We start from the raw sequence: 23,990 nt of genomic DNA, 5'->3' as shown, positions 1-23,990 counted from the left end.
CAAAAGACGTGCAACATTTTCACCGTTTCGCGAATCTTTTGAAAGATTCGCAAATATTCCGGTGAAGAGGGACGGGACAGATTCGCTCATCACTAATCATTAGAAAATGCACAATGACAATATGCAATATACCATATTTATGAATTAGAGCTTATTGTCTATTTGTATTTCATTGTTACTAAAGTATGAGGCCTGCATCTGTAGAATAGGCATGGTCTGTGTTCCTACATGTAGAGACATGATTGGAGGCCTCTATTTTGGCTGGAATTTGCCGACAATTAATACTTTAGAAAAACTACACCCATGGGTGCTAAATTAGGGTTGCCACCTGTCCGGTTTTGAACTGGAAAACCCGGTTTTCAGAATTTTGGGAAATGCCAATTGCCGATCACCACATCATAGCCCCGCCCCCATGATGTCACGGCCCCACCTCCTTCCCACCCCCCATGATGTCACCCCAGCCCCCCTTTCTTAGCCGGCAGAGGTGGCACTCTATGCTAAATAGATGGTGTTCCTGCCATTACTCACCATAGAGAACTAGCAAGTAAAATAGTCATTCCACTTCTATTTTTTTAATTACAAACATGCAGAACAGAAATATTCACTGCAAACCGAGCGGCAAACAAAAGTAATTGTTGATATTTTGGCCATAAAGATTCACTTTTGCATGTTCATTAAGAAATTAGCTTTAGGAATCAGTGTGCAAAACTGAAGAGCATTTTACCTTAGAAGACATTGCAGACAATTACCATTATCTTGCAAAAAGCCTGTATCTTTTCTTATATGTACTTAAATGCTGTCACTTTTCTTTAATTTACATGAGTGGGAGTCGTACAATAAATACACATCAACATAGTGAAAGATTTCTGAAAGATTGAAAATGAGAAATCCAGAATGATTAACAGTAGTTCAATATCTTTATGAGTTTATAAAAACTTTCCTAACTGTCAGAATAGTGTATAACTTATTGATACATTTATCCAAGCTGAGGAAAAAAATGGAAAAAAGGCCAATTGAAATCCAACGCATTCTAAACAAATGCCTGTTGACTCCAATGCATTTGGTGTGATAACAAAATGCCCAATAACTCTAATGGAGAAAAAATTCTCATTGACATAGTCATATTTTAGCCACTTTTAAGCAAAGTGAAAAGGGCAATATTTCCTATCAGTACTTGTTCCTATGCATTTTGGCAGTTCGGAGCAGTCCAACATTTTCATTTATAATGGGGCATTAGTAGTGATGACCAAATTTTTTTGCCAGGCATGGATTCGCAGCGAATTTCCTCATTGTTTCACATAACGTCAGTGAAAATTTGCCGCAGAAGAATTTGCCGCGAGTAAAAAAATTTGTTGTGCGTCAAAGTGGGCGTGGTCGCGTAAAAAAAGTGTGCGGTCACATAAAGAACAGTATGGTCGAGAAAAAAAAACAGGCACGGTGGCATCAAGAAAACATGGGCGACAAAAAAGAAGCAGCCGACAAAAAAAAAATGCGTTTCGCGAATTTTTCTCCGTTTCGAGATTTTTGTGGCGAAGCAAAATGGGACACATTTGCTCATCACTAGGAATTAGTTCTCACCAGAGCCGAGTAGCAGTGCTGAGTAGTGATGAGCAAATTTCTGTTGGCAGGCATGGATTTGCAGCGACTTTCCGCATTTTACCATTGGCGAATTGCTTTGCGAAACTTCCACGAAAATTTGCAGCAAAAAAAATTGTCTTAAAAAGTCCCAATTGTCAAAAATTGTCAAAAAAGTCCCAATTGCGTTAAAATTGGGCGAGGTCGCAACAAAAAAGTTGCGTGACAAACGCATTTCGCAGATTTTTTTCAGCTTGGAATAACTCACTCCAGTACAGAAAATAAATGTATATATTTTGATAAAGTTTTACAAACTGACAGACATCAGTACCACTTGGTAATAATGCATAAATAGTCCCCTTTATTCTTTTAGTTAATAACATATTAAATACATTTAGAATTCAATGCAAGATATGAACTTTGCAAAAATGGGCCAAACTAAGAAAAAAATCAATCAACGTAAATTAAATAAATTTTATAAATGATGCAGACTTTTTTTTTTTAAACTTCTGTTTAACTGACTTGGTACTTGATGGAGTTAATTGACTGAAATGTTTGTAGTAATGGGGGTTGAATGCTACTCTACATTGACTGGTTTTAAAATTAGGTGGGTGTATGCTTTACCATGTACAGTATATATATAGATGTGCAAACTAACTTTGGTGAGCCTATGATTAAGTGCTAGATTAGCATAAAACGCGTTAGGCTACATACATGGGGTATGATTTTTTTATGGATTATAATAAAGATTTGTACTTTTAATTTTTGATTTTGTTGCAGATTTTTGCAAGATAGGAACTTTGTCCATTAATTGGCTGGTGTGACCCAATATGTATGTGGGCCCTTGGTTGTTATACATGGTACTGATGCTTAAATATACTGTAGGGATGAGCAAGTCTTTTTCACCTGGTACTGTGAAGTTTACGTTTATGTGAGTGGTAACAAATTTTCCCCCCATGACTAATTAAATACAATACTGAAAGATTTTACAAATGATCTGTACCGGGGTGGAAAATAATTGCCCAAAACCTTTTCTAAATGGGATGCATATCAGGCACACAGGATATAGATGGGTGATAATGTACAGCACAGGGAAACGTGGCTCTACAATTTGGGGTTCCACTCTGTTGGGGGTGCAAAACTTGAAACTGAGCAAAAGTAATGTAGGCATTAACTTAAGCTGGCCATACACGCACCGATAATATCGGACGAAACCTCGTTTCGTGCGATATTCGGTGTGTGTATGGCATGTTGGTGAGTCGACCGATATCGCAGGAAGCTGCTGATCGCCGATCGGACCGGTTAAAAGATTTTGATCGGGCGCCAGAGAAGGCGCCTTACCAAAATCTGCCATCAGGGCTGAATCGGCAGAAGGAGGTAGAAATCCTATTGTTTCTACCTCCTTATCTGCTATTTCAGCCCTGAACGGTGTGTGGCGGATCTGAAGTGTGTGGCCACCTTTACAGACATTTTGAATTTGACACGTGGTATGGACCCATAATTGGTAATTAAAAGGCCACAGACCTACAAAAACTTTGATATTGTACCTCAGTAACCTGCTGTAGTTCCAGAAATATCTGTGGGAATTTGACCCCTAAATTTCTCACAACATGAATTTCAGGCTGAGCATTTATGAATATCTACTACAGTAAATAGGCTTTGTACTTGATGTAGTTAATTGATTGAAATGTTTGTAGTAGTGGGGGTTGAATGCTACTCTACATTGACTTGTTTTAAATTTAGGTGGGTGTATGCTTTACCATGTAAATATATAGATGTGCAAACAAACTTTGGTAAGCCTATGATTAAGTGCTAGATTAGCATAAAATGCGTTAGGCTACATACATGGGGTATGATTTTTTTATGGATTATAATAAAGATTTGAAGGGTATATTGACAACATAATCACCTAAGTCTTAGATCAATTTTATTCTTTGTTTATTGACTTCATATTTGACCTCTTCTTCTTAAATACTTCATATCGCAGCTGTAGGGCCAGTAATGCAGGTGATGGTCAGTTGAAAGGAACAAATGTTCTTTTCAACTGACCATCACCTGCATTACTGGCCCTACAGCTTAGGGGAAACTAAGCGCCAGATGCTTGTATAGTCGTTGCTATGTTTAAATCTATACGTTTTCTACAAAGATGAGAAATTAAATCACACTTTTTCTATTTTATCCATTCAAAACATTAATAAATAAAGCCATGGCAGTAACAAATACACACTTTCATGATCTGCCAAATAAATGGCAGAAGGTGTCATGCTCTGGTAGAAAATTATAAATGAAGATCTTATTATAGCAGTGCATTAATGGCAAAGACGATCTAGAAGAAAAGTGCACATCAATGAAAATTGAGAGTCAACCAAAGAAGACAGATTTATTTTATGAATTTCAAAGTCAACACAGCCAATTATCCCACTCCACTTCTCATACGGCTCGGTGTTGCCATCTGTCAAAATAACTGCTCTAAAACATGATCCAAATGCATAGCATAGTATAATATGTACCAAGGGGGCCGAGGAATGGATATGACTCATAAACCAGCGCACATTAATAGCTATGAGATTCGACTATTGATGTAGATAATTAAGGATATTATTAAATAAAAAATGAGTGCGCAATGTACTTACACGGCAGGAGAGCAGTCGTTGGAACGGTAGGAACGCGTGTTGGTTCAGGAAAGCCACTTTCATTACAGCTTCCGGGAAACAGGCCAATGTCATCTATTGCTATGTCCCCAAAACGCTGGTTTTGAATGGCTTCAAATGCAACCTAGTATTTAGGAACAACATAGAACTATTGAATGCCCTTACGGTTACCTTCTTTTATTTAGCCATATCTTCACCATGCAAGAAGAATATACAGGTCAATCTGGTTTTCTGCCTCTGTCTTATCTGTCTTTCTCTGAAATGAAGGGTATATCGACAACATAATCACCTAAGTCTTAGATCAATTTTAGTCTTTGTTTATTTACTTTATACTTGACCTCTTCTTCTTAAAAACTTCATATCGCAGCTGTGAAAAAGACTCTCTCTGTTTTTATAAATGCAATACACACAATGTCTTAACTTCCTAAAAAAACTAAAGCTGCTATCAGCTCGGATTTGACATGCTAGGACACCCCAGTCATAGAAAAACTACGGTATATAATTTAAACTGAAATGTCCTGAGGCCACTTAATTTTTCTGTCAAGGGGATGCTACGATGTTGTCAAAGAGATGCAGATGGTAGGCTACAGGTTAGACAGCCCTTTTCTTAACACAGAAAATAGCAGTTTTTGAATTATGTATTTTGGAGATTTAACAAGAAAGTGTTTTTTGGAAATAAAAAAAAGATAATCTTAGGGCAATGTTTTCTTTGACCTGCTGTGCCAAAAAAGTAATGAAAAATACTTTATGCTAGTTGTAATACTACAGGTATAGGACCTGTTATCTAGAATGTTTAGGACCTTGAGTTTTCCAGATAAGGGATCTTCCTATAATTTGCGTCTCAATACATTTGGATTTTTGTGGTTTGATAGTTTTTTTGTTATTTTTTTAAAACCATGACTAAACTCATTTTCACGGATGTCAGTCATTTATCAAAAGATCCGAATTGTAAAAAGCATTAACAAACCAAAAAAAGAGACATGGAAAAACTCAAACTCCACAACTTTCTTGTATTGGCACAAGAAAACCGTGACTTTTTCACATTGTCTTACAAAAGCCAGCATAAATAAAACAGAAAACCTCTAAAACCACAGCAAAGAAAGATCTTCCAGTTGTAAAACGGACATCTGCCATTGACTTCTACATGATTTAGTTACAAAATCATATTTTGGTGTAAAAAAACTCGTACTGAAAAGATGTCCCCCTATGGGATTTATTTGTCTGACTTTGATCCTTCTGTGAATGATTTTGGAAGCCTCCCATAGGACTCAATGGTGCAGCTCCAGCCCGGCCCAAGGAAAGTCTCCCATTCAATGGCACTCTGCAGCTCCAACCCGGCCCAAGGAAAGTCTCCCATAGGGCTCAATGGCACTCTGCAGCTCCAACCCGGCTCAAGTCCCATAGGGCTCAATGGCACTCTGCAGCTCCAACCCAACCCAAGGAAAGCCTCCCATAGGGCTCAATGGCACTCTGCAGCTCCAACCTGGCCCAAGGAAAGTCTCCCATAGGGCTCAATGGCACTCTGCAGCTCCAACCTGGCCCAAGGAAAGTCTCCCATAGGGCTCAATGGCACTCTGCAGCTCCAACCCGGCCCAAGGAAAGTCTCCCATAGGGCCTCAATGGCACTCTGCAGCTCCAACCCGGCCCAAGGAAAGTCTCCCATAGGCTCAATGGCACTCTGCAGCTCCAACCCGGCCCAAGGAAAGTCTCCCATAGGGCTCAATGGCACTCTGCAGCTCCAACCCGGCCCAAGGAAAGTCTCCCATAGGGCTCAATGGCACTCTGCAGCTCCAACCTGGCCCAAGGAAAGTCTCCCATAGGGCTCAATGGCACTCTGCAGCTCCAACCAGGCCCAAGGAAAGTCTCCCATAGGACTCAATGGCACCCTGCAAAGTACGAAAAAGTTGCGCAAATCGACGAAAATATTGTAAAAAATACGCACAGTTCTAAAACTTAGAAAAAATATACATTTTTTGTATTCGGACTCAATCATACATTGATGAATGGGCCCCTAAGTCTAATAAAAAAAAACATTTAAACATTACTGAAACCAAAAAGGATTGTTTTGCCCCCAATAAGGGGTAATAATATCTTAGTTGGGATCAAGTACAGGTACTGTTTTATTATTACAGAGAAAAGGGAATCATTTAACCATTAAATAAACCCAATAGGGCTGTTCTGCCCCCAATAAGGGGTAATTATATCTTAGTTGGGATCAAGTACAGGTACTGTTTTATTATTACAGAGAAAAGGGAATCATTTAACCATTAAATAAACCCAATAGGGCTGCTCTGCCCCCAATAAGGGGTAATTATATCTTAGTTGGGATCAAGTACAGGTACTGTTTTATTATTACAGAGAAAAGGGAATCATTTACCCATGAAATAAACCCAATAGGGCTGTTCTGCCCCCAATAAGGGGTAATTATATCTTAGTTGGGATCAAGTACAGGTACTGTTTTATTATTACAGAGAAAAGGGAATCATTTAACCATTAAATAAACCCAATAGGGCTGTTCTGCCCCCAATAAGGGGTAATTATATCTTAGTTGGGATCAAGTACAGGTACTGTTTTATTACTACAGAGAAAAAGGAATTTTTTTTTAAAAATTTGAATTATTCCGGATAACAGATCCCATACCTGTATAATGAGTTATATAATATAAATAAATTAATTGAGGGTTTAATAATTATATTACTATAAATAAAAACATAGCACCTTATGCCGCATTGTAAGATTACAAAGTTTATGACAACGAAAAGAAAATAGATACCAGGCACCATATAACAGCAATCAGGGCATGTCATCTTATTGCTCATTATATATAAATCATGTGAGAAAAGCAGACATATAAACTTGTTTGCCACCCCATTCCCTTGGGCTCAACCTAAATAAAACCAGCTAAAAGCAGTGGAGCATTTCAAATTGTGCAACATACAATTGTAGTATGTTTCCATAACAAGAAATAAATGAACTGATACATAAATGCCCCCCTCCCATAACAAATGTATTATTTAAATAAAGGGCTAATGTTACCAAGTCATAGAACCTTATATCTTCATGACCCCTTATTAGAGATGTAGTGGACTGTTCGCCGGCGAACAAATTCGCGCGAACATCGGGTGTTCGCGAACACGTTTGTTCGCGTACTTTCAGCGTATGTTCGCAGTTTGGGTTCGCGCCGCGTTTTCCACTGCGTTTTTTATCGTCGCAAAAGTATTGTACAATACGCCGCACAAGTCACACATGGCGTTTTTCCCCAAATCCCGTTTTCATGGTGTTTAAGCGCGACATAGCAAAAAAGCCACGTATTTTTGCTAGAATAGGTTGCGTTTTTTGTGCAACTCTGTGCCAACAAAGTATTTTTCAGAGAAGTTTTTGCCCTTGATCCCCTCCTGCATGCCACTGTCCAGGTCGTGGCACCCTTTAAACAACTTTAAAATCAGTTTTCTGGCCAGAAATGGCTTTTCTTATTTTTAATGTTCGCCTTCCCATTGAAGTCTATGGGGTTCGCAAAGTTTGCGAATATTCGCGGGTTTTGGCGTATGTTCGCGAACATGTTCGCGAACTTTTTTTTTAGGTTCGCTACATACAAACATTACTTACTAAACCCAAAATGGGACACAGATGATTTTGATTTGGGGTGTCCTTTTTCTTTTAAATTATTGGGACCAACAAAACCTTTAAAGGGTCTTAGCAACAGATCAATGAATAATCAGTTAAAAATAAGGGCTCTGGCACACGGGGAGATTAGTCGCCCAGGACAAATCTCCTGTGTCTCGGGCAACTAATCTCCCCGGATTGCCATCCCACCGGCGAAAATGTAAATCGCCAGTGGGATGGCATACGCAGCGGCTCAATATACCATCCCGCGTATACCATCCCACCGGCGATTTACATTTTCGACGGTGGGATGGCAATTTGGGGAGATTAGTTGCCCAAGACACAGAAGATTTGTCGCGGGCGACTAATCTCCCCGTGTGCCAGAGCCCTAAAAGGCAATATTTATTTACATCCATGCCATTGCCTTTTATTTATGTCTGATAATTCACTGATCTGGGGCTACGTCCCTTTAAAGGTTTCTTGGTCCCAATAGTTTAGATACAAACATTCTACTAAACTGTTATCTTTCATAAATACTCACTATTACAAAGTATCATTGCCAGAAGAGAGAGAAGGTTCTAGAAATCTAGGAAAGAAGGTGCATTTAATAAGCACCATAAACACAAGAGCTGAAATTTTCGGTGAAGTGAAGCGGGGCAGATTCGCTCATCACTAATTTGTGGCGAAATTCGCCATTGGTGAATTTTTGTTGCGAAACTGGGCCAAAAATGTGCTCATTCGCTCAGAACTAGTTATCAGAGTTACTATTGACATTTGATAATACAATTGTTGCCCAACCTGAACCCTGTCCTGTTATCTCATTTTAGGCTTTATGTAAAATAAACTTATTTTCATTTTCTGTGTATTTTCTGTGTTGGGCTAACACCCCATAGAGCATAATGCCCAAAGTAGATAAACCCATTCTGAAGAATTTAACACACTTATACAGATATCCAATTGTTAACACTTTCCTAACAGTCAGGTAAACAAAAGGAATTCTGGGAATGAATTCCAAACTCCTAAAAAAATCCAATTTACATGGGTTTCTCCTATAGGCTAAACCTCACCCACTGGGTTTAAAGCAGAAGCCAGGATAATAGCTGATCAGATTCCAAACTACAGACCGGTTTCGATCAGTTTTGAGTCATTGCCTGTGAGTCCTACCCAAAGGTATGGGCTCCGATGCTCATGTGTCCAAGGCTTTCGCCAATGAACAGGATGTGTGGGCAGATCCACCTTCGCCGAAGCTAGGGTGAGAACCACCAAGTCTTGGCCTAGGGTCAAGCCCAGAGGACTATGACACCTATCCAGGGTGCACAAATCAAACACAAAAAGGGTGCAGAAGTGTACGGGTGCAATGCCATTAATCACCTTGGTAAGGCTCTTCTTGGGGCTCATCAGTGTAGTGCAGGCAGGCTGATAAGCTTAGGTGGAGTCACCGTGTGGTTTAAATCAGTCCCAGAATTCCTTTTGTTTATTTGTATCTCTAACAGTCAGGAAAACTTTCCTCAAAATGAAAGTGTTTTATTAATATGTTAAAATAAGAATTCCTGGCAATCTTTTCAGATTCTCCAGCTGAAATGAGTACATTTTTCCCTGAATTTCACAAATCCATTGAAAAGGAGACATGGAACAGTACTTTTTTTTAAGAAAAAAAAACATTTATGCTGTAGGCATATGCTTGCCACTTGTCCAGTTTTGACCTGGAAAGCCTGGTTTTCGGATGGGCTGCCTGGGTCAAAATTGAGACTCAAAATTGATACCAAACCCCGTCCCCGCCCAGAGTTACATCAGGAGTTACCAGGAAAGGTGGCAGGTACTGAAGGTATGAGTATTTCCCATAGGCTAGCGGCATATTAAACAAGCAGATATACCAGATGCACCTTTAACGATACAAATGTTTCCTACATCAGGCTGTAAAAAGCATTTATCCAAAATGCAAATGTGTTATTCCAGATAAAAAATTAAAATGTCTCAGCAATAACTCTTTAAATCCTTCAATTATGCATAACTAAAAACCTTAGATGCAACTGTACATTTGCAAATTTATGTTAAGTAAGCTTGAAAAGTGGAACATTAAGCAAACCAGGAATTAATATTTCCACCAAATGATGCCCTATTCACAAAGGTGATTATCTGCAACAATTATTACTATAAGCACAAACTCGCTGCTATTTCAGATAATCCACATCTCTAACAAGGTAAAATTAAGATTTCTCTATAGAAGTGATCATCCAAGGAACCCGTTGTGCTTTATATATATATTTTGTTTGCTCATTATATATATATATATATGTTTGCTCATTTTCTATCTTGATAAAGGTCCCGGGTGAGGACCGAAACGTCGATCTAAATAAAATAAGTATCTTTTTTTGATTAAATTTTCCTGGTGTGCATCAGCATTTTTTACATATATATATATATATATATATATATATATATATATATATATATATATATATATATATAGGTATAGGACCCGTTACCCAGAATGCTCGGGACCAAGGGTATTCCGGATAAGGGGTCTTTCCATAATTTGGATCTCCATACCTTAAGTCTACTAAAAAATCAATAAAACATTAATCAAACCCAGTACGATTGTTTTGCATCCAATAAGGATTATTTATATCTTAGTTGTATCTTATTACAGAGAAAAGGGAATCATTTAACCATTAAATAAACCCAATAGGGCTGTTCTGCCCCCAATAAGGGGTAATTATATCTTAGTTGGGATCAAGTACAGGTACTGTTTTATTATTACAGAGAAAAGGGAATCATTTAACCATTAAATAAACCCAATAGGGCTGTTCTGCCCCCAATAAGGGGTAATTATATCTTAGTTGGGATCAAGTACAGGTACTGTTTTATTATTACAGAGAAAAGGGAATCGTTTAACCATTAAATACACCCAATAGGGCTGTTCTGCCCCCAATAAGGATTAATTATATCTTAGTTGGGATCAAGTACAGGTACTGTTTTATTATTACAGAGCAAAGGGAATCATTTAACCATTAAATAAACCCAATAGGGCTGTTCTGCCCCCAATAAGGGGTAATTATATCTTAGTTGGGATCAAGTACAGGTACTGTTTTATTATTACAGAGAAAAGGGAATCATTTAACCATTAAATAAACCCAATAGGGCTGTTCTGCCCCCAATAAGGGGTAATTATATCTTAGTTGGGATCAAGTACAGGTACTGTTTTATTATTATAGAGAAAAAGGAAATCAGTTTTAAAATTCTGAATTATTTGATTAAAATGGAGTCTATGGGAGACGGGCTTTCCGTAATTCGGATCCCATACTTGTATATATATATATACTGTATATATATATATATATACAGTATATATATATATATATATATATATATATATATATAAAGAACCCTCCTTAATAGTGCATTGTGGGAATAAAAAAAAAATCATAACTGGAAACATTTGCATAAGTATAAACAAAAAATGGCTTTTTCCAGTTATTTTTTTATTAGATATATTTGTATTATGAATCTTCATTGTTCACCATCCCACAATTTACAGCCAACAAGTCAGCAACTTGGATAGCTATATAGCTCTAACCTTTTCTGCCTTGGTCAGTAACCCTACACACCTGCTGATTAGTTTCATTGACCAACCGTGTTATTAGTTTTGATTGATTGGATTTGGTGGGATTGCACTATCATGTAATAAGCCAAAACTGCTTGCTTTGGGGTTGACATGCGTTGACTTCTTGAAATTGGCTGAATTTGATCATCTAGCTACGGTGTTCAGTCTGCTTAACTTCACTTTTTGGTGATATCCCAGGGTTATTCTAAGCTGTGGCTCTATTCTATTCTAAAAAATATAGCTTAAAAAATATAGCTTAAACAGTTAATTTAGAATGGGTTTGTGCTTTAGGGAAACTAACATACCAATAAAATGCTGTGTTTCTAGTTTGGATTATTAATATTACAGAAGGGTTCATCTTACCTTGACCATTTTTATAACACCTCAGAATATAACTTAGCACATGTTAATAACTGTGGAATATCTTGATAAATAAACTGTTAGAATCTAAAGCTCAGACTATACATTACTTTCATGCTATTGTATTCAATCATTAAACATACATTTGCACACAGGCTTCAATGCATTTCTGACTTCATTATAACAAAAAAAAAAGCCATTGTAACTGCTCTTTTCTGTCGTCTTCCGGAACAATTTTACCCATTCACACTCTATTTGCATATATTTCTTCAGCCACAACATTTAAATACCATCGGCATCACCGAAAGACCTTTATTCAAACAATGGCTCATTTGTGATGACTGCGTATTTGGCGAAGATGACGAAGAAATGTGGCTTTGAAGGTTTAAGCAAGAGTGCAACATTTTGCTATGTCTCTTAAAGACGCTCAAGAGATATTAAAACATATTCATTTTATTCTAGCTTGTTTTAGATTTTATTTATATTTATTATTACAGAGAAAAGGGAATCATTTAACCATGAAATAAACCCAATAGGGCTGTTCTGCCCCCAATAAGGGGTAATTATATCTTAGTTGGGATCAAGTACAGGTACTGTTTTATTATTACAGAGAAAAGGGAATCATTTAACCATTAAATAAACCCAATAGGGCTGTTCTGCCCCCAATAAGGGGTAATTATATCTTAGTTGGGATCAAGTACAGGTACTGTTTTATTATTACAGAGAAAAGGGAATCATTTAAACATGAAATAAACCCAATAGGGCTGTTCTGTCCCCAATAAGGGGTAATTATATCTTAGTTGGGATCAAGTACAGGTACTGTTTTATTATTACAGAGAAAAGAGAATCATTTAACCATTAAATAAACCCAATAGGGCTGTTCTGCCCCCAATAAGGGGTAATTATATCTTAGTTGGGATCAAGTACAGGTACTGTTTTATTATTACAGAGAAAAGGGAATCATTTAACCATTAAATAAACCCAATAGGGCTGTTCTGCCCCCAATAAGGGGTAATTATATCTTAGTTGGGATCAAGTACAGGTACTGTTTTATTATTACAGAGAAAAAGGAAATACATTATAAAAATCTGAATTATTTGATAAAAATGGAGTCTATGGGAGATGGGCTTTCTGTAGTTCAGAGCTTTCTGGATAATGGGTTTCCAGATAATGGATCCCATACCTGTATCTTTAGGTCAGCCACCCAACCATAGATAGAGAAACATTATAATTAAAGAACAGTATTATTTACAACTGCAGGGGATAGCCCTTCAGTAAAGTACCCAAGGGAACCAAGTTGGTAAATTTAGTCCACTAGTTACTAGTAGTCCAAACTGGCAATCAGGGGATGTGAGAATTTACAAAGGTTGGGGGCAACAGGTACTTTTGACATTCTTTGTCCTTCAAATATGTCTTAAAACTTCATACAAGTATAGACTAACATGCTGTACAGAACAGTATTATTTTCATTGTCTTGTTATGGACATTGCCATACATAGCATAGCAATGTATCTACAGTAGTGATGAGCAAATTTCCGCATTTCGCCATTGGCGAATTGCTTTGCGAAACTTCAGTGAAAATTCACCGCAGAAAAATTTGTTGTGCGGAATTTTTTTGTTGCGTGGCAAATTGGGCGCAGTCGCGTCAAAATTGGGTGCAGTTGCGTAAAAAAAGTGCGGACAACAAAAAAATAGTTGCGGCGACAAACAAAAATAGATGTGAGTGACAAAAAATTTTGCGACAAATGCGTTGTGTGAATACTTCGCCATTTAGCAAATTTTCTTACCGTTTCGCGAATTTTATGGCGAAGCGGTACAGATTCCCTCATCACTAATCTGCAGATGTCTGCACTTGTTTTAAGATTATATTAAAGATATTTATTTGTTGGAACTGTATAAGGTGCAATATTTTTGAGTGATGGGGGTAGAATTATTGATGTTTTGGCTTGATACTATTTACTGTTGCCTTGCCAAATAAATTGTATCACCCTTAAGTCGGCCATATACGTACCAATAACAATCTTTGCTGTGACCATTGGTTTCCTCCATTGTTGTTCAGGGCTGAATCGTCAGATATGGAGGTAGAAACAACAGGGATTCTACCTCCACCGTTTGACAATTCAGCTCTAAACACAGATTTTGCTAGGGCCTGATCAAAATCTTTTGTCCCACCGGATGGATGGGTCTACCGATATTCAACGCTCTTGCGATATCGTTCCTCTAATCAATCCGACATACATACATACATATATACATACTATCGGTGCGTGTATGGCCACCTTTAGATGTGCCTTATTATGGTATCCCTTTTTTATAATCCTCATTTAAAAGTATGCGGCTTAGTATATTTGGGCTCTGTGGCCAATAATTATTCTAAAAAAGCAAGTGGAAAGGAATACATACCACAGTTCCAGAAGTTTCAGATAGTGTCACTTGCCCATAATTCCAACTTGGTCCATAATTTCCTTCTTTTTGAAAAATTATAGTTTCTGTGCTATTGGCGAAGATATTAAACACATTTAAACGGTACACATTGACTCCATACATGTGATACCTGAAATTAAAAAAAAAAATTGATGTAGATGTATAATTGTTTTCCCATTTGCTGGTCACCTGTTTAAAAGCACTCAGCTTATTGGTTGCTATTGGATACTACTCCTGGGCAAACTTAGTGCCTTTGATTATACAGGTATAGGACCCGTTATCCAGAATGCTTGGGACCAAGGGTATTCCAGATAAGGGGTCTTTCCGTAATTTGGATCTCCATACCTTAAGTCTACTAAAAAAATCAACAAAACATTATTTAAAAAAGGATTAATATTTTCTTAGTTGGGATCAAGTACAGGTACTGTTTTATTATTAAAGAGAAAAGGGAATCATTTAACCATTAAATAAACCCAATAGGGCTGTTCTGCCCCCAATAAGGGGTAATTATATCTTAGTTGGGATCAAGTACAGGTACTGTTTTATTATTACAGAGAAAAGGGAATCATTTAACCATTAAATAAACCCAATAGGGCTGTTCTGCCCCCAATAAGGGGTAATTATATCTTAGTTGGGATCAAGTACAGGTACTGTTTTATTATTACAGAGAAAAAGGAATCATTTAACCATTAAATAAACCCAATAGGGCTGTTCTGCCCCCAATAAGGGGTAATTATATCTTAGTTGGGATCAAGTACAGGTACTGTTTTATTATTACAGAGAAAAGGGAATCATTTAACCATTAAATAAACCCAATAGGGCTGTTCTGCCCCCAATAAGGGGTAATTATATCTTAGTTGGGATCAAGTACAGGTACTGTTTTATTATTACAGAGAAAAGGGAATCATTTAACCATTAAATAAACCCAATAGGGCTGTTCTGCCCCCAATAAGGGGTAATTATATCTTAGTTGGGATCAAGTACAGGTACTGTTTTATTATTACAGAGAAAAGGGAATCATTTAACCATTAAATAAACCCAATAGGGCTGTTCTGCCCCCAATAAGGGGTAATTATATCTTAGTTGGGATCAAGTACAGGTACTGTTTTATTATTACAGAGAAAAGGGAATCATTTAACCATTAAATAAACCCAATAGGGCTGTTTTGCCCCCAATAAGGGGTAATTATATCTTAGTTGGGATCAAGTACAGGTACTGTTTTATTATTACAGAGAAAAGGGAATCATTTAACCATTAAATAAACCCAATAGGGCTGTTCTGCCCCCAATAAGGGGTAATTATATCTTAGTGGGGATCAATTACAGGTACTGTTTTATTATTACAGAGAAAAAGGAAATCAGTTTTAAAATTCTGAATTATTTGATTATAATGGAGTCTATGGGAGATAGGTTTTCCGTAATTCGGAGCTTTCTGGATAATGGGTTTCCAGATAAGGAATCCAATACCTGGATATGATTATTGATTTTATATGGGGTTTATATATGTCTTTTGCTCTTATGACTGCAGCCAACTAAAAACCATGTAACAGGGCAGTGGAAGACTTTAACAGAAATGCTGAATAAAGATACTGTATGAAAATTACATTTTTTAAAAATAATTCATTTAGTGGATTGGGAAATTTGAGTTTTACCAAACTGATTGTTTGACCAAAAGGGAGGGTTATTATACTGAGAAGAACAAATGAAATAAAATAAAGGTTCCCTGACCAATCATTGGCAATCATTACTTTATCCGAAATATTAGGGATCTTGGAAAACAAATGGTAACATTTGAAATATCAGGCAAAACCATACAGGCTGAACAAGAGATTTTAAATTAACAAACCACTGACTGTATTGCCTGTTAGCTGGCTGTGAAAAACAGATCTATAGTTGGATTCTAATGAGCTGCTACCTCAGCTGTGCTTTAAACCCAGTAGGTGAGCTTCAGCCTATTGAATTCTATAAAAATGGAAATTTCAGAAAAGAAAAATAGTTATTTTCCCAGAATTCTCATTGTTTTCGAGACAAACAAGGAGAGGGCCTCCTCCCTCCAAATGTGCTGTTCACGTTGAACCACTTCCCTGGCTCCACTCAGAAACCCTGTACTACAGTAATGACACCCAATAACAGTGAAACCAGTGTGTTGGGATCCCATGAGCATATAAGAGGGGTTAAAATAGTATTGTTTAAGGGTTAAATGTTGTTCAATGTTGTTATTATAGTATTATTAGTATTATTTCAGTCATGAGACAACAGTGTGGAACAAGGAATCCCCATGGGTAGTGATGAGCGAATTTTTTCACCAGGCATGGATTCGCAGCAAATTTCTGCATTTCACCATTGGCAAATTGTTTAGCCAAACGTCTGTGAAAATTCGCCACAGAAGAATTCATTGTGCTTCAAAAAAATTAGCTGCACATCAAATTGGGCACGGTTGCGTCAAATTTGGCCGTGGACGCATAAAAAATGGGCGAAGACACATCAAAATGGCTGCGGGTGACAAAAAAGACGCGGGCGACAAAAAAAATGTGCGACAAATGCGTTTCGCATATTTTCCGCCGTTTCACAAATTTTTGTGCCATTTTGAGAATTTTATGGCGAAGCGAAAGGGGACAGATTCGCTTATCCCTACCCATGGGATACCCATCCCAGGACAAGGTAACAATGGTAACAAGGTAACAATGAGGATCTAGCTAACCCTGATCCTGTAACTTTGGCCTGACTGAACAAACTGAAATATGCTGTTTGCATAAATACTCCCCCTCCCCCCTACATTATTACATTATAGAGACAGCATGTAGATATTTATGGGGCAAAATTATAAAATGCAATTTTCTTATTAAAGAGCTGATATATTTAAAGAAATGGCCGTTAAACCACAGATACAAAACCTACATAGAAACCTGTACAGTGTAATGGTGTGTGAAATTTTGCATAGATAGTTAATAAGTGTAAGATAAGTAAGCTCATAACTATGGTTATTTCCACACAAGTTTACTAGACTCAAGCTGTTGTTTTACTTTTGCATTTTGTGGACTTCCAAATCGATTGATGAGTCTACTTTTGGTGTAAATTTTTGCATAAATCCACATTCACAAATAGGTCATACAAAGCCTTTACACAGGAATGTATGCATTTTGGTGTAAAATTAACTACACAAAACTGTGTTCATTTAGATCTTAACACAGGAATGTATGCATTTTAGTGTAAAATTAACTACACAAAACTGTGTTCATAAAAAATATTTTGTATCCCTTTATTATGATTTCCCATACTCCTTACAAATAAAGCTGAATTTTTACCTATCTAGAGCACACCCAATAGTAACCAACTGAACAGGACTAATTCAGAAGGCATATCTAGTGTGACAATTGGTGATAAGTATTGTGCAAAACATTGGAGCCATTTTTACACATTTGCTTATTATTATAACACAACTTTATAACTAGTGTGATTCTGCATGACAAGCTATTGTATTACAATTGTAGTAGAGCATCATTTGGCCATGCCTGTATAAATATGCCTTTCAGCTTCTGTAAAACAAAAGTGATAAAGCCAAATATGACAAAAAGTGATAAAGCCAAAAGGATTATTTGAACTACAGTTAAATACAACAATTCATTATTATGGAAGCTGCAATATTAAATGTTAATGAAAAACAGAGAATAAAAATGTAGAATCCTATTCCTTTGATGTTTCAGGAAATTACCTTGCTGATTAGGGTTGAACAACCTATTTAACTTTGTATATAAATGTTCATTCAGTTCTCATTCTCCGTACCTTTCTACATGATCATATTTCTAATGTCAGTATTTAAACTCAGTGTTAGATTCCTACTTGCTTGATATATTATTTAACTTACCAAAAACTCAGACACAGCGGCACGGAATTTTCTTTTAATGGGAGACTTAGAAGACGGACACTTTTTAATATCCCTGGTATCACTTGAATCCCTGGGGTCAAATAATAACCTATGGAAAATGCATTTTGGTAAATGGTTAAGTACACAAGTTGGCTTTTGTGGGATGATTTGCAGTTATTTACTTGATAAGATACTGTATTGTCCCTTTCTGGCTGGACACAGCCTCTCTAAAGGTCCCCATACACAGGCCGATTATAGCTGCCGATATTGGTCTCTTGGACCGATTCGGCAACTTATCGGCCCGTGTAGGGGAAGAACCGAGGGGCCTGCCCGACCGATATCTGGCCTGAAATTGGCCAGATATCGATCGGGCAGGTTACAAAATCCAGTCGGATCGGAGACCGCATTGGCTCGTTGAAGCCCACTAGAGCAGCTGGGCCACGATGAAAACCATGATTTTTGCCAGGTTTTTTTGCTACAATTTGCGCAACCTCAGAAATCGACAAATCAGATCATTTAAGTTACATTGAAAATGGTTATCTTTTTATCAAAGGTATGAATCAGTTCTGCTCATAAAAAGAGTACTCAAAAATAAAGTGGCCCTTCAAAGGCTATACGTACAGTTAGTTTATATGAGCCCTGTCTGGGCTTTGAAGGGGAATAAGGGCCCCTATGTGACTCAAGTCATGTTCAATACCAGAATCTTAAAAATACTTTTTCTAAATATGAACATTTGAGCTGCCCGCATGAGATTGCTTGCACATTAAGATCTGCTGTCTTGGTGTATCTCTAACAGTATTATACTAGTCAGGGCTGTTTTTGAGCTTCTTTATTTTGAATACTTGCTTTTTTGGTCTTCTGGAAAGGGGAAAGGGTTCAAGTAGTTGTGAGTGCAGCATTCCCTATTATGAATTGTTTAGCACAGATACATTTTCATACAAATTATATAATGTGTACTGTTTCCTGTGCACTATTAACTTGTATATTTCCAAATATTACTGGGAGCATACTTATATATGAAGCTTACCAGAAGAGTTACCAAATGTATGATCTTCATTAGGTCCAGATGTAGGGGGATAAGTTGGGCCATGTACCCGTTCCCAACCATCATAATCTTGTATTTCTTGAAACCAGTAACAAAAACCATCTTCAAAATTACAGTTAATTTTCTCTTCATCTTGAAATAATGAAAGATACAAAATATTGTTTTCATTTCTAAAGCACCAAATTATTGCACGGAGCAGTATACAGGGGCATAAATAAATAATGTTTCAAAAATAAATATAAATATTTGCACATAATATTGGAAGACTTTGGCAACAAGAGCAGACAATCCAGACAAGGTTATTATTCAGCATTTACTTACTCCATTTTCAGAGAATTTTACAGGGTTTGGATTGAGTCAAATTCTTGAAATTATGCAAAAGTACTTGCTTTAATGTAAAATGTTGGGCTACTGAAAGCCATGAGATAAAAATCTGTAATTTAGGACAAATGTACTCTAATTCTATCTAATTTTATATTTTTAGTAGTATTTAGTGAACCCTGCAACATTTGACATTTCAATAGGGCACGCCAAAGTTAAAGTATGCTGGCTTCATGATTCCTTGACAAAGACCCTTGTTACTGAAGGGTTAAAACACGACAGTAACTATATACTCTCTAGAATGAAGCCAATTATAAAAATTATTTATTATTTAAAGGGGCAGTATGCCCCATTTTTTCATGAGTACAATGAGTATGGCTTGGGTTGGACTAAGTAGGGCAAATAGGGAAATGTTATCAATTCCATGTTTAGTCCCTATAAGGTAGATAACTAGATTACCAGGGCACATATACTCCCCCATGCATAAAAGAATTCTGGTTATCTGTGCACTTGCACTTTAATTATCTACATGCCAAGGGCCAAACATTGAGCTTTAGTTCCCTGTTTGTCCTGTTTAGCTGAAAAAAGAGCAAAAAACATAGATTTTTTTGTGATTGATAAAATACACAGAACGTATGTTCGGCAGAAGCCCTACTCACTGCACTAAAGAGAATATACTGCACCTATAAGGGGTGCTGTCCTTAATATATATTGTGAATATGTTGCGGAATAATAAACACTAGGCAGCATGAGTACAAATATCATGAACTCTTTTGCTTTATTCAAGCTTCGAGTTCCTGTATCCTGAACAGGGTCAGACTGAGGGGCACCAGGGCCCACCGGGGCTTCTGCCTCAGGGGCCCCTGCATCCTCCAATGGCCCCCGTCACCGTCACAACCCCCCCACAGGAGTCCCCAACACCCTCCGACCCCCTCCCCCAAGCGTGCCTAAATGAAACTTGGGGGAAATTGGGGGAAGGAAACTGGCGGATCCTGGGTGCGCCTTGGAGGGTTCAGGTCTGGGCTGCCCTGGAGCCCCCGGCGGCCCAGTCTGACGCTGATCCTGAATTCTGAAGTCAGTTCCTGCCCTGCCCTTGCCCCCTGTGTTCTGACTAACAGGTTTTGACCCATTGGATCCTGCTTGTTTTCCACCTGCCCTGACTGCCTGTTTCATGAATTGTGTTTTATTTGCTGCCTGCCCCGACTAATTGCCTGTACTGGGACTTTGATCTCTTGCTGCCCCTTATACTCATTACTGTTGGGTCCTTGTTGTTTTTATTATGAAATCTTTTGTTAAAACCCAGTTTTTGTAAAGCAGTATGTTTCACTCTGCACATAGGCTCCTCTCTGGTAATTCAATAGGTCATTTTGACAATGAGGCTACCAACTTTAAAAAAACCCAAACTTAAACTAAAGAAAAAATAAAAAATCACATTGCCAGCTTTTTGATGCGGAATATAAATCAAATAGGATAGATCCACTTATCACTAGTGAATGTAGTCATATAATAGTTTTTCTGTTCCTGTTGGGGTCTTTGTTTTTCTATTTATTTACTTTCCTGTATGGAATATATATATGTTGGTGACAGTTGGCGTATGTTTATTTGGAAAGTAATTAGCAGCAGTATCATTCCTATATATGTTTCCTGATTGACCGTACAGGTATGGGACCTGTTATCCAAAATGCTCAGGACCCAGGGTCTTCCGAATAACTGGTCTTGCTGTAATTTGGTTCTCCACACCTTAAGGCTCCTAAAAATCATTTAAACATCAAATAAACCCAATAGGGCTGTTCTGCCCCAATAAGGGGTAATTATATCTTAGTTGGGATCAAGTACAGGTACTGTTTTATTATTACAGAGAAAAGGGAATCATTTAACCATTAAATAAACCCAATAGGGCTGTTCTGCCCCCAATAAGGGGTAATTATATCTTAGTTGGGATCAAGTACAGGTACTGTTTTATTATTACAGAGAAAAGGGAATCATTTAACCATTAAATAAACCCAATAGGGCTGTTCTGCCCCCAATAAGGGGTAATTATATCTTAGTTGGGATCAAGTACAGGTACTGTTTTATTATTACAGAGAAAAGGGAATCATTTAACCATTAAATAAACCCAATAGGGCTGTTCTGCCCCCAATAAGGGGTAATTATATCTTAGTTGGGATCAAGTACAGGTACTGTTTTATTATTACAGAGAAAAATGAATCAATTAAAAAAATATTATTATTTTATAGCTTCATCAACTTCATAGTTTATCAAACTACATTTTAAAATTCTAATGTTCGAATATTGCCCATTCAGCAATTTAAGTAGAATAAGGGTTTATATTTTGGTGTTCTTTTAGTTCTGATTATTATCCATCAGCCTTTAACTCCAAGTCCTTAAAACCATAAAGCAATAAATAAAGCTGTATCTATTAATAAGAAGGCGATGCAGTATCTAATAAAATGAAGAGAGAAAGCGGTTACTATTGGGAGCACATTTTGCTCTCAGCTGAATGGTGTTTATTCTAACCTTTTATGGAGGTACATATATTTCAACTCTAATGGTATTCCTAAGAATAAATCTGTAGGTCTGTATTTGTTTTAAAAGCACTTTAGGAGCCATAAAGTGTATAACAGATGACACACCAATGCAAACTTTAGTGCCCCACTATATAAAAAAAAGGTTGAAACTTGAATTTCTATTAACTCTACTATATAGTTTTAGCACATGAAATGATACAATGAAATAATTTTTGTCTCTGAAAGTATCCCACTTAAGAACCTTTAAATAAAGCATAAATGCAAATTATTAAAGACAAAAATTCCAAAATATGGAACCCATTATACAGAATGCTCGGGACATGGGGTCTTCTGGAAAAGGGGTCATTTCATAATTTAGATCGTTATATCTGACTCAAATAGGGGTAACTATTAGTGATTAGTGATGAGCGAATTTTTTCGGCAGGCATGGATTCGCAGCAAGTTTCCGCATTTCGCCATTGGCAAATTGTTTCGAGGAACTTCTGTGAAAATTCACCACCGAAAAATTCGGAATGCATCAAAAAAATTCTGTTGCGTGTCAAATTGGGTGCGGGCACGTAAAAAAATGGCATGGTCGCGTCAAATTGGGCACGGTCATGTCAAAAAGGGCGCAGTCGTGTAAAAAAAAATGCCTGTGACAAAACCCCCCCTGGGCGACCAAAAAAAAAGACGCAGGCAACAAAAAAGACACGGACGACAAAAAAATTTTTTTCAGCAGACATGGATTTGCAGTAAAGTTCCACAATTCGGCAGTGGCGAATTGGTTCATGAAACTTCCATGAACATTCGCTACGGAAAAATTAGTCGGTCGGCAAAAAAAAAGCAGTGGTCGCGTCAAATTGGGTGCGGTCATATCAAAACAGGTGCAGTTACATCAAAATGGGTGTGGTCGCGTCAAAATGGGCATGGTCGTGGGAAAATAGGCACAGTCGTGGCAAAACCACACGCGCAACATACGCGTTTCGCAAATCTTAAAAACAAAGAGTGCAGACGTGGAACCCATTGTCCTGAGAATTAGCGATGGGCAAAATAATTTGTCACGCATGGATTCGCGGCCAATCTCTGTGTTTCGCCATAGATGTGGAAAAATTCGACGTGCGTCAAAAACAAAAATTGCCATCTGCGTCCAGAAAAATTGTCACCCACGTCCCAAAAATTGTCCTCCGCATCAAAAAAAAATTGTCGTCTGCGGAAGAAACAAGACATGGGACAAAAAAATTTGTCGCCCACATCAAAAAAATTGTTGCCCATGACGTTGCCCATTGGCTCATTACTACTGAGAATGCCAGCAATACGTAACTTTAAAACCTGCAGGACAGAGCAGGGTTAATCCAAACACTATGGAGAAACATTCCCCAGACATATTACATTAGCAAGCCCGTGAATTTTTCAGTTTCGAAGAGTCTGGAAAATTCCAATATCGTTTTATATTTGGACAGTCACGCTTTGCTTTTATTATTGAAATCTCAAAATCTCTGCTTGTCATTTTAGATTTAGAAAATAAATGGTGGCCATTCTCCTCGAAGGTAAAAAAAAAAAAAAATGATTTTTATTTGCTGACAAATGTTTTAGTGTGTTTGAGAGAATATGGCAAAATAAAACATGATGGATATTTGAAAGGCGCTTTCTTTCATGTGCAAAGTTATTCAACAAAGTAGAGGAGTAAAATACATTCATTGTTTGGAAGCTGCTAGCCAGCGGAGGTCACGCTCGGAGATTGGGCTTTGCAGGAAAGGCAGCGGGTTCATGGCACCTCATTGGCCTGCACTTGTTTTAAAGAGATAAAGTTTTCATATAAAACCTCTTTTTTTAATGATGCCATTTATTTTTGCCCAGGCTTTCATGCTGCTGTGTTATTTTATGTTTATTAGAGCAATGGTTCCCAGACATTGGGGCTGGCACCCTCAGGGGGCTCTGCTAACAGTCAAATAGGATGAGAATTGGGATCAAAATGTATTTGATGACCTAAATATGCCTTAAACATGGGCTGCATGACAGATACCAATGTCTTCCTA

The 23,990-nt window shown here is 37.4% G+C and overlaps 1 protein-coding gene across 1 annotated transcript in view; it reads right to left on the bottom strand.

The window, feature by feature from the left end:
• The window catches only part of tmprss15 (transmembrane serine protease 15), a 195,244-nt gene that overhangs the window by 98,058 nt on the left and 73,196 nt on the right, over positions 1 to 23,990 (bottom strand). Inside the window, exons 9-12 of the mRNA XM_031896188.1 lie at positions 19,109 to 19,258; positions 18,082 to 18,190; positions 14,197 to 14,347; positions 4,209 to 4,350 (exon numbers count right to left, since the gene is read on the bottom strand). Of these exons, the coding sequence (XP_031752048.1) occupies positions 4,209 to 4,350; positions 14,197 to 14,347; positions 18,082 to 18,190; positions 19,109 to 19,258 (552 nt within the window). The remainder of the gene's footprint in view (positions 1 to 4,208; positions 4,351 to 14,196; positions 14,348 to 18,081; positions 18,191 to 19,108; positions 19,259 to 23,990) is intronic.

The sequence above is a fragment of the Xenopus tropicalis genome, chromosome 2 (assembly GCF_000004195.4).
Source record: "Xenopus tropicalis strain Nigerian chromosome 2, UCB_Xtro_10.0, whole genome shotgun sequence".
In the NCBI taxonomy this organism is placed as follows: domain Eukaryota; kingdom Metazoa; phylum Chordata; class Amphibia; order Anura; family Pipidae; genus Xenopus; species Xenopus tropicalis.
Note: the sequence above shows the minus strand (reverse complement) of the source record. Positions and strands in the feature narration are given on the sequence as shown.